We start from the raw sequence: 11,835 nt of genomic DNA on the forward strand, positions 1-11,835 counted from the left end.
TCATTTGTGCTCAAAAAAAACTATTTTTATAATTTCGGAAAAATTCAAAATTCAGTTTCTCCGAAATTTTAAAAATTATTTTATAAATATTCAGTCTGCACGGAAATGAAAGTCCGATGTGCCAAATGAGTTTGTATTGCTAAGATATATTTGGAGGTATATTATCAGATTTTCTCTTTGAGTGGTTATTGAGAAAACGATCTTGTCCGGTATTGTGTGCGATGTCCGGTATTTTTTGCAATATCTGTACATTCAAGCTCGGTCATAATCACAATCCATTTTGCACAATTTTTTGTGATTATAACCGAACTTGATTATAACCGAGCCATCTTTTTCATTGAAAAGTTTTTCAGAAAAATTTTTTTGCAGATATAAAAAGAAAATTTTCAATATATTTTTAAATCCACACATTTGAATCGATTTTTCAATTTATAATGTTTTAAAGAAAAATATTGTTCATCATAAAGTGGAAAAAAACAACTTTCATTTTTACAAAAATTTCAAAATCGACAGAAAAATACTCATATTTTTTAAAAATTTGTGATTATTCGCGATTTTGGTGTGATTATAACCGATGAAATTACACATAAAAAAATGCAAATTTTATCGATGTACGAAAAAATGTGATTATTTGCGGTCTTGATTACAACCGAGGTGATTATAACCGAGCTTCACTGTAATTATGAACTAAAAAATTGTTCATAAACTGCTTAACATATTGTATATAGCTCTAATTTATACCTCTGTGACCTGACAAATCACTTGAAGCCTCTTCTGTCACAAAAAAAAAAAAAAGAAAGAAAGAAAGAAAGAAAAGAAAGATAAGAAAAGAAAAATAAAAAGAAAAAGAAAAAGAAAGTTTTTTAAATAAAAATAAATATTTCATAAACTATTGCTAAAACTTCGAAAGACTTTTCAAAGCACTATGGAAAAGATTTGTTGATAGCATCTGTAATATCTTGTCGATTTTTCTCTTTTGTCAGTGACTGTCAGTGACTGTCAATGACAAATTGTGACAAAAATATTCCTCAACTGACATTACGTGTCAAATAAAATAAATATTGGGAACCTGATCATTTTATTTTTATTTTAATTTTTTTCATAATAATAAGAATTATTTCATGAAGATTTTCAAATTAATTATAATAGTAATTAAGAATTATGAAATTGTTATAAATAACCCTTTTTGACAAGTCTTAAATATCTTGTCAGTCATTTTGTCTTTTTTCAATTTTCTCTTGTCATGTCACAGAGGAATAGCTCTAATGATCACTTTGTTAAGTATTTTTTGATGCTTTTCAATTTTGTGATCTTTCAAATGAATATATCTTAGGGATTGAGTTGATAAAAGTGCAAATGAAGTACAATAATATATGTTAATGTTTATATAAAGCTGTTTCATTAGGTTTATTTAGGTTTTTAGGGTTTTTATTAAGAAAATAATAACCTAAAAAATAACTATTTAGGGTTATGTCCACCTATTGGGATTGTACCAAGAAATTATTTTTTCTTTCAAATAAATATGGTTTTTATTTGATCTTTCTATTTCTTCTCAATCTAAAGATATCGAGCAAATTCAGATGCTCGGAAACAATTGGAATACATATTTGCAAGAATGTTCTCATGCTCTTGATGCAGTTATGGCAAAAACATTTAAGAATGATTATGCTGGAAGAGTTGTGAAATGGGAAGGAATTGTGAAGAAAGTCAACAATAATTCGGTGGAAATAATTCTTAGCCAAGAAAAGTCGCTTGAAAGTGAAGCTGATTTGCTTCTTCATGTTCTGTCAAATCGATTGAAAAAGAATAATTCAAATTTTGTGATTGGCAAAAAATTGAAATTTAAAGCGAAACTCTTATCATATAGTTTGCTTTATAACTTTGTTTTGATAAATATATAAAATTATTCCTTATATTTTTATTATATTTTTAGAGGATTCAAAGGCTATTCCATTCAGAGCTGAACTTGCAAGAAAATCTGCACATAATGAGGAATTGGATTTAACATGGGAACAATTTTCAAATGTTTTTCGAACAGATGAAGAATTGACACCTGAATTTCAATTTGAAAAGCATTGGAAAGGGCATGAACTTTCATGTCGAATGAACGTTTTATCGGTTTCAGAGAAGACTCATGCAATACATAATCATTATGAAGCAATAATTGCATCAGATACGGCTAATCTGGACAGAAGCAATGATGCAGTTGTTTTGTTGATGCGTTCGTCAGAAATTGATCACGCGAATTATCTGAGAGAAATTACTGGAAGAAAAGTTGGGCTTATCTGCAGATGTGTCAGAAGAGTTCCTGTTCACATTATGCTTTTTGACGATTTTGATGCAAATGAAAAGATTTCTTTTGGCAATTGGATGAAGAAAAAGAAAGAGGAAAAAGAAGAATTAGAGAAAAAAATGCTGTTGAAAGAGAAAGAAGAAAAGGAGAAGAAGAAAATCGAGGAAGAAAATAAAGCCAAAGAGGAAGCAGAAGAAAGAAAGAGAAAAGAAGAAGCGTTGGAAAAAGAAAAAGAAGAAATTAAGAGACTTTTGGAAGAAGAGCGGAAAAAAGTGGAGGAGCTGCAACGAACATTGGAGGAAGCGAAAAGGCAACTTGAAGCCAAACAAAAGGAAGAGGAAGAGAAAAAGAAGAGTGAAGAGGAAGAAAAGAAGAAGATCGAAAAAGAAGAAGAAAAACAAGAAAAACAAGAAGATAAAGATAAATTGCTGAAAGAGGAAAATAGAATCAATGAAATCGAAGCTGAAACAAAAGACCAAATGCCAAACGATACAAACTCAGAATCACAATTGCCAACACTCAGCAAATCTGAATTGTTACCACCATCTCATTCTTCTTTAATCACTTCTTCTTCTTCTTCTTCTTCTTCTCCTTCTCCTTCTTCTTCTTCTTCTCCTTCTCCTTCTTCTTCTTCTCCTTCTTCTCCTTCTTCTTCTTCTGATTTATCAATCTCAGCCTCAACCTCAACTCCACAAATTACTAACGAAGCATATCGCTCGTCTTCTCCATCCTCCTCTCGCAGCTCTTCTCCTTTAACATCGCCTTCTTCTTCTTCTTCTCATTCTCGCCGTTTTTCCTTCGCTGCGCAGCGGATTCAGAGCTACAACTCTTCTGCAGCTGTTGCCCAGACTGCTGCTGGTGCTTCTGCTGCTGCTAGTCCAACCTCAGCTTCACCGTCTTCACCTTCTTTGCAACGCCACACGTCACATGGAACAAACAATGCATTGAGCACAACACCTCACACTGTCTCTCCTTCTGGCTCTCTTTCGCCTTCATCGTCGACTTCTTCTCTGCACGGGCATGCACAGTCATATCCAATATCTTCAGTGTCTTCATCTTCTATTGCAACTCCTATTTCAGCTTCAGTGCAGTCTTCTTCCTCCTCCTCTTCCTCCTCCTCAAATGCAGCTTCTTCTTCTTCTTCTCCTCCTGCTACCTTTACCCCGTCGATTGACTACACTGCGCCAGCCAGCTCTGTCTCTGCAATGCGAGAGAAGTTCAACAAGTCGCAGCAGCCGATTGCACCGTCTCTTCCTCGTTCTTTGTACTCGTCTTCTGGTGGAGCATCATCTCTTTCAACACCCCATTCAACACGCAGACTGTCTGGCACGTATTCACCGTACTCTGCATCTACCACACCAAACACACAGCCAGCGGCGGAGAAGAGCGAGAAGACGGCACAGGGCACCATTGACTATGATTGGTCATTTAAAGTATCAGAAATACGAAAGAGATTCGAAAAGAATCCTGAACAACAGTAATTTTAATAGTTCTTTCAAATTTTTATGTTTAAATGATTGTTATAAATTTGTCAATTGTTCGATTCATTTGTTTCACTTTTTCAAGAATTATTGCTAATGTTTTCATACAATTTTTTTTCTTTTTTTCTTTATGTTAATGTTTTATATCTTTTTTCTGTTAATTTTATTTATTTTAAAAACACTTATTCCAGTGCTTAAAAATCTTTTTTTTTTTTTTTTGTCTCAATTTCGTGTTAAATATTAAATTGTATAAAGAGGAAAATGATGAGATAATGATAGTTGAGGGTGGAATCCTTTCCAAGCTTTTCCACTATTAATATTGAAGAAAATTGCTACATTTAGGTTAATTATAAATGAAAGGCGTCATTGAAATTTGAAAAACAGCATATGATTGTAAGGAATATCAGGCAAACCCCAATATAATTACGTCGAATGTTATCAACATCACCAATAGGGTAAAAGGAAACTTTTAGGGTTACAAAATACTTGACAATACACTATATAAAAATGCTTTTTGTTCATAAGCTAACGATCATCATCACTCTTTGGTGTTAATTTTATGTTATATTTATAATTTATCTTTTTTCGGGTTTTCGTTCTCAAAAACAACTGTCCCCTAATTGAAATTTTTAATAATTTTTTTTGATAAATTCATTAAATTACAATAAAAAGACATTTTCAGGTTTTTAAATTTGAATATTATTGCTGTTTTCAATTGTTAGTGTTGAAAATAACTCAATTAAAGCATTTTTTTGAAGTTTGAAAAAAGTCTCGTAAAACTTAAGATTTGAATAAAAAAACCATTCGATCATTTTTTGTTTTGATCAATATGTTATTATTAACCTCATGTGTCGATAATATCTTGACATTGCATTTTTTAGCTTTTTATTCATTGATTTAACGAAAAAATTAGGAACACCTATAGTGGTTTTTTGTCACAATATCACATCTTCCTGTATAGAAAATGTTTTTTTTTCCCAAAATGTGTTTTAATAAGTCTAAATAAAATAATAAAAATGATGTTATCACTTTCGGAAAATGAGTTTTGTGAAGAATTTTCTAAAATTGAAAAATTGATCCAAAATCAGATTATTAATAAAACTTCATTTGGGATTATCTATGAATAGTGACATTGAATATTATCTAAATCGGATATTGACACAAAAAGTTGTGCAAAATCCAATGTGATTATATCCGTTTTGACATGATATTAACATGAAATATCAGATTTATATCCATCCCAAAATTTTTCTGAATTCGATTCTATTCTCTCAATTCAATTAATGAAATCACAGTTATCAGAAATATCTTTGTCTTCTTTTGTTTTTTGTGAATAATCTCCCAAATCTTCTTCCACTTCTTGCTCTTTATCAGTTTTATTATATTCGACATCATCTGGTGTGTTGAGAAAAGGGTTATTATTAATTTGCTGGATTTTGTATAATGAACAATTTCTGTGTTGAACATTACTCTCCACGCAATCATCTGAAAAGCAGTATGTGAAAATTACAAAAAAGTTCAAATTAATATGCATGAAATTGTTAAAATCAGATAATTTCCAACAAATATTTCGGTTTGAGAATTCCTTTTGAATGTTGATAAATGAATTCTGAAAATAAATAACATTTTTTAAAGATAATTACATTTTTGCAAAAGTTAATCTCAAACATCGTCTTTTGAAACAATTGTCATTCTTTTTTTTCCTAAAAATAAATAATTCCTATCCAATGGAATACAACCTTTTAAAAAAAACCCAACGAAAAAAATCACGATTTCAAAAATTATAACGCTTCGGTCAATATTAATCAGGTTAAATTAACAAAAAACTTGCAATATTTTATTTTTTTGTTTTCATATTCTATTCATCATTTGATTGATGAAAATAAATTTTCATTGAAGGGAGGGATCATGAAACAAAAGCATAATTGTGAAAAGAAAAACAAAAAGAAAAGACAAAAAAGAATGAAAATGAAAAATGATTTTATAAACAGGTTCTTGTTGGAATTATTACAAATGAATCAAATGCAAAATATTTTTATTAGTGGAAAAAATAAACTTTCAAGCTTTTTATGCATAAAGCACAAAAAAATTGAATCACTCATAACTTTATCAATCATTTTCAAATTTCAAAATAAATCGGTTTTTCCCGTCTGCAAACAGCCATCACTGATGTTATCACAAAAAGTTTTGTGAAATTCCGTGCATGTCAAAAAATGAACACATTTTTTTTTTTAATTTTTTGTACACAAAAAGCTTTTTAATAGTATATAATTTTTCGATGAAAATTCCTGATGTTAGATATTTCTACCCAATAGTATTTTAATTTCGTTATCAACGCTTTTTTTTTATTTAATCATTTTGAAATTTTGTCAACATAATTTTTATTGTCAAATAATAAAAAAAAGGAATTTATGAAAAAAACATGAAGAACATAAAAGGACTCAGAAAATGAAATTGATTTTGATCAAGAAAACTTTTCCATTTATTTTTTGAATTAATCTATGAAAAAGAATTAACTTACTGGAATTAGAAAAATAAATGAAGAGGAAGATTTCGTATTATTTTTTTTTGTTTTATTCAAGAAAATTCAAGGAAACTCAATGTCAAAAAATGAAAAAAGTCTTTATTTAATATATCATAAAATTTTTTATATTTCTGATTTTTTTTGAAATCTATATTCATTAAAACATCGATAATGATTATAATGATGAGAAAATGGTTGTTTGAAGTGTTTGAAGTTTTGCTTTTACCTCTTCTTCATTTTCCTTGCTGCTCAATCGAAATCAATTGGATTGGATCGCCAGTTATCCATAAAACAAATGAACATCAGCTTTACAGTAACATATTAGAAGAAAAAGTCAAGGAATATGAGGCATTTTCTGCCTGTTGACGAAATTGAGGATGAATGTGGAAGAAAGTGGCCGATGATGTTAAAAGGCATATTTTTTGAGAAACAATTGAAGAAGAAGAATGAACACTTCAACAGCAAAAATATCTTCTTCGATTGCTTTTCTTTAAAATACTGCCACATCATCAAATATGATGATTAATCCTCATTTATAACTTTCTTTCCTCTTTCAGGCGGTGTTGATGAATGTTGGCTTATTAAATCTGAAATCAATAAATCCGCTTTGGTGGCTTCCTCTTTCTTTTTAAAGACATCATCATCATTTCTATTTGCTTTTCTCCTCTTCATTTGTTTCTTTTAAAAATAGCTTCCAATCTGGTTTAGCCCTATTGCCTGCTTTTCCTCCACAACATTCCCCTCTTTCCCATTGTTATTTCTCTTCTCTCCTTTTGTATTTCCTCATTCTTCACAGCTTTTCTGCCTTTCTGCCTTTTCCTCAAAATGACATCTTCAAAAAGTTCGCAATAGAGCGAAAATACGAACGCAAGGAGCAGGTTTGCTCCTCGATAATGAGTATTGTTCACGATTTATGGGTGGTTTAAGATCTAACATCTCCAATACTCAATTTCAAAGAAAATCTTTATTGTCCACAATTAAAACAAAGCAGCGACCGGTTTTGAAAAAATACAGAGACAGCGATGGAAAAGAATTAGATCTTTTTTTGGAACTGGAAAGAGTGGAAAATATTATTGAAGAACTAACCAAGATCTGAGCATGTAAGACATCATCCGGAATTGTAGATAGTGTACAGCTGATAGAGTTGAACAGAGAGTCGCGTTGAATAAAGAGATAATATCGAGAACAGAAGCTGCAAAACAGAAAACTGGAATTATTAAAATCGTGAGATATTTATGCAAAATAAAGGAAAATGAGCCACACATAGCCGCGAGACATAGAATAATTTAGAAATCGCTGGATGTTGTGAGATTAAAAGAAGATAGATCCACAAGTTGCAGAGAGATTTTAATTGAGAAAGAATCTTCTTTCAAAAATAATATAATTAATAGAAATGAAGCTGTGCATATTCAAGAGATAGTTACAAAGAATGAAATAACAAAGAGACGAAAGTATTTATGCAGACTGAAAAGGATAAAGTGCCGCTTATTGTGGCGAGATAGCTATAAAGAGAGGATCTTCTAAATACCGAAAGAAGATAATAAGTGTAATGAGGAGCGCAGTTCCGTGAGATATGGATAAACTCAGCAACAAAACATATTCAGTTATATATCGCAAGCTTTTTTGTGAAGATCGATATACACACTGCAGCGAGATTTTAATAGAAGGATAAATTTGTTGCAGTTTGAAGATAATCAATTGAAATGAAGCTGTGTATATTCAAGAGATAGTTGCTTAGAATCAAACCACGTTAAATCTCGAGATTATAAGAAAAGAAAAAGCGAAGAGAGAAAACAAAGCCGTGCTCTGCCGCGAGGCCAAGAGAGGAGAGAGAGAAGAGAGAAAATATAGAAACACAATTTAATTGAGATTATTAGGAAGAGAAAACTCAGCTAATTAAACCAACTTTAGCAAAGGAAATATAGACAAACTGTGTTACGAAACAGCACGACAAACAGAAACGATGAAATATAATTGATTGATAATAAGAAAAGTTACAATGTTTATATACGAAGATATTCACAAATATGAAACCGCGAAAAATAACGAGACTGAGAGAAAAAAGATAGCCGTGACATGAAGCGAGATTATTGTATAGAGAGAAACCGCTTTCTATTGAAAGAGTTTGAATGTAGAGAAAGCAGAGGTTACTGCGAGATAAGGATAGAGAGAGAAATGGAAAGAAATAACGAACGGATAATACAACAAGAAGGAGCGCATTATCACGAGATAGGTGCAGATATAGAAACCGCTAAATATCGTGAGAAAATCGAAGAAAAACCGCGTAAAATCGCGAGTGGAAGATAGAGCAAGAGACCGCGGAAGACTCTAAGACGAAGATATAGAAAGAAGTCTCACAGCACGGCGTGAAGAATATAGAGGAAGGCTCCTCATGTTTCTGCAAAATGAGAACGAAGAATAAGACAATACGCGAGAAGGAAATCAAGAGAGGAATAAAGCAAGCTTCTAGGATTGTTATCGAGTTCCTTAATGGAAACTATCAGAGTGGGGAGTTGAATAGATCTATTGAAGATTTTCACGAAGGAGCAATTGCTTCAACCTTTCTAAGGAGGAAATGAAAAACGGAGTGGTGAAGCCCGTGCCAGAGTCGGAGGTGAAGTGGTTCAATCCGATATTCATGGTTCGAAAGAAGAACGGAAAGTGGAGGAAGATCCTGGATTGCAGGGGTCTAAACGAGGAAGTGTAGAAAAAGCACTTCAAGAAGGATTCCCAGGAGACAGTGATGGAATTCCTAGAGAAGAACGATTGGATGACCACTTTGGATATATCGAGTGCATGCAAACATGTCAAAGTGGACGAGCAATTCAGTCCCTATCTGTGCTTCAGCTTTCAAAGTCAATGTTACGCTTACGTAGGGATGCCATTTGGGGCAAAGGATGCGCCCAGAGTTTTCACGAAGTTAATGAGACGGGCGGCATCATATATAAGAGAAAAGTGGAAAGTGAAGCTAGTAATTTATCTGGACGACATTCTCCTCATGCACCCAGACAGGGATGCATTGAGATCGATCTCACAGGAGATAGCCCAGTTCCTGAGAAGTGTGGGCTGGATACTGTCGGAAGAGAAGTTGAAGTTGGAACCCGCAAGGAGCGTGGAGTTTCTGAGATGGTTGTGGAATTCAGAGGAGATGGATGTGTCACTCCAGGAGAGGAAGAGAGTGCTGCTGCTGGAGGATGTGCAAACCTGGATTGTATACGCAAAGAAAAGGAAGAGACAAAAGACAAGAGACTTAGCAGCACCCCTCGGGAGGCTGAACTTCGTGAGGTCACAACACCCACCAGCGAGCTTGTGGATGAAGCGCATGCAATACATACTGAGGCAGGCAATAGCCCGCGGAGGCTGGAAAGGAACGGTGATAGCCAACCCAATGATGCTGGGAGAATTAACACATTGGAGAATGATCCTGCAAGAGAACAGACCAAGGAGTCAGAAGAGAATGAACAGATTAGCAGAACTAACAACATATGCGTCAAAGCTGGGTTGGGGCGCAGTGTAAACAATACTGGAAGAGAACAAAGAAGAGAAGATCAATGTCCACAGAAGTTGGACACTCCAGGAGAGTGCATTAGCGATTAACGAGAAGGAATCCAGAGCAGTGTTGAGGACACTAGAGAGAAAGTGAGCATGGCTGCAACAGCAGAAGATAGACCATATTCGTCTGAAGACAGACAACATGTCCACTAGATGGACGATTCATAAGAAGAGGGGAGCTTCATCGCTCATTCCAACACTGAGAGCATTGGAGAAGAAACTAAACATTCTGGACCTTACAATACAAACGGAACACCTCCCTGGAGAACAGAACACGGAAGCAGATGCACTCAACCGGATGGCGAAAAAGCCGGATTATGCACTGAAGGGGGAGAAAGTCGCAGAGATATTACAAACAATCGCACAGAGAACACTAGATACAATCTTAGAACCGATTGCGCCGGTGCCCTGCGGAAGGAATTGGAGACTATCCTCTCTGAGAGGGAGGAGAGAGAGAGGAATGCAAGGAAACGAGATTGTACTAGTCCATCCGTTCCTGAGAAACATCGGACGGACCCTGAAAAAGAAGATGAAGGAAGCCCAGAGGGAACTAACGATTCTGATTCTGCTAGCCTGGCGGGGGCAGACCTGGACCCCGCTACTGCAGCCTGGGCATTCGATAAAGACCCTGGGGACCTTTCAGGAGTGCATGATACCGGGAGCGAAGATGAGAAGGGAAGGCTGGAAGCTACCCCCAGGAGAGGTAATAAGCGTAATTCTGGAGAGGAAAATACTCCAGGAAGGGACCTCTTCTTGACATGGGGAGAAGACGTTGGAGCAAAAGACATAGCTGCAGCGATACTGAGAAATCAAAAGAGTGAAAGATATACGTGGAGAGCGCTACGAAGATTCAAGCAATTCCAGGACAGAGAAAGCATGGATGACACCGAACCTTTCACAACCAAAGATGCCAAATGGATTATGGCAGAGTTCACTGAAACACTTTCAAATACAAACCTGTCTAGTGGAGTGATTCATCAGACAGTACGGAAAGTTCAGGATTCTATTAACCTTTTTAGGGAGACTAAGATTGATCGAAAGGACATAAAAATATTTCAAAAGACTAATGTGGGAGAAAAGCCGAGAAAGGGCAAACGGTACAAGATGATGTGGGATCTCACAATTATCACAAAATGGGCAAAAGCCACCTACGACTCAAAGGATACACGAACACTCCAGAGGAGAGCCTTCATTCTCATAATGATTTTAGGAGCGTTAAGGTCAGATTAGCTTGAGAGAATGAGAAGAGAGACAAACATATTAAAAGATAATATAATACTAACACATGAACGAACCAAGACATGTGGAGGTGAGGTTATCAAAGTTATAATAAATAAACATCCAAACCCACGTATAGATGCTGTTGCAGCGCTCCAATGTTGGATGGTGTGCACAAAGACAACTTTTCAGAATGAACATGTGTGGTTCGACATAGAATGGAGAAGAACTGCTAATTTGCAGATAATCAAAGAAGAATTAGTGGCTGTCCTGAGAGAGAACGGAATACCCGACACATTGACCACACACTCGATAAGACACACTGTGATAACACACTTAGCTAGACAACAAGACGCAGATTGGAAAGCAATCAATGCTTATGCGAGATGGGCGCCAGGTTCTTGAGTAGCCCAGAAGTATTACACAGTGCTTTCGGTTCAAGACACAAATTGGATCCTGGAGACAATCAGCGGAACAGCACCCCATGCAGGAAAGTGAAACAAGTCAGAGAAGGATAGAGAAAGGAAGGATATAAGAAATGAGAATACATAATCAGGAATAAAGGAATATACAGGAGAAAGTGCACAAGATGGGGGAGAAGTGTATATGAGCAAGAGGAAGAAATCGAAGAAACGATATCCTATTCGAAATAAGAGTTTACGGAATGAGAGTGATATAGCTCAACTTCCCAAAGGTGAAGAGACGCCCCCCATAATTCCCCGCTGCATTATGGAGTTGACGGAGAACAGACATACTGCCTCACAGAA

General features: G+C 34.8%; 2 protein-coding genes across 2 annotated transcripts; both read left to right on the forward strand.

Moving 5' to 3' along the window:
* The first annotated feature begins 1,526 nt into the window (after positions 1–1,526).
* On the forward strand, positions 1,527–3,975 carry MONOS_6475 (uncharacterized protein). Its single transcript, XM_067876713.1, has 2 exons — positions 1,527–1,866; positions 1,934–3,975. The coding sequence occupies exons 1-2, from the start codon at positions 1,581–1,583 to the stop codon at positions 3,772–3,774; spliced, it is 2,127 nt and encodes a 708-aa protein (XP_067725093.1). The 5' UTR covers positions 1,527–1,580; the 3' UTR covers positions 3,775–3,975.
* Positions 3,976–8,473: 4,498 nt separating this feature from the next.
* MONOS_6474 (uncharacterized protein) lies at positions 8,474–11,080 on the forward strand (the record flags this gene model as incomplete). The annotated part of the gene is made up of 3 exons (XM_067876712.1): positions 8,474–8,531; positions 8,868–9,809; positions 10,020–11,080. The coding sequence occupies 3 exons, from the start codon at positions 8,474–8,476 to the stop codon at positions 11,078–11,080; spliced, it is 2,061 nt and encodes a 686-aa protein (XP_067725094.1).
* Between the last annotated feature and the right edge of the window lie 755 nt (positions 11,081–11,835).

The sequence above is a fragment of the Monocercomonoides exilis genome (genome assembly GCF_001643675.1).
Source record: "Monocercomonoides exilis strain PA203 chromosome Unknown scaffold30-1206723, whole genome shotgun sequence".
Lineage (NCBI taxonomy): Eukaryota > Preaxostyla > Oxymonadida > Polymastigidae > Monocercomonoides > Monocercomonoides exilis.

What these genes read in the sequence shown, in the direction of transcription:
- MONOS_6475 (XM_067876713.1), top strand. Translation starts at nt 1,581, where the DNA reads ATGCTCGGAAACAATTGGAATACATATTTGCAAGAATGTTCTCATGCT. An exon ending in AGCGAAACTCTTATCATATA is followed by an intron (nt 1,867 to 1,933) that starts GTTTGCTTTATA and finishes TTATATTTTTAG; the next exon opens with AGGATTCAAAGGCTATTCCA.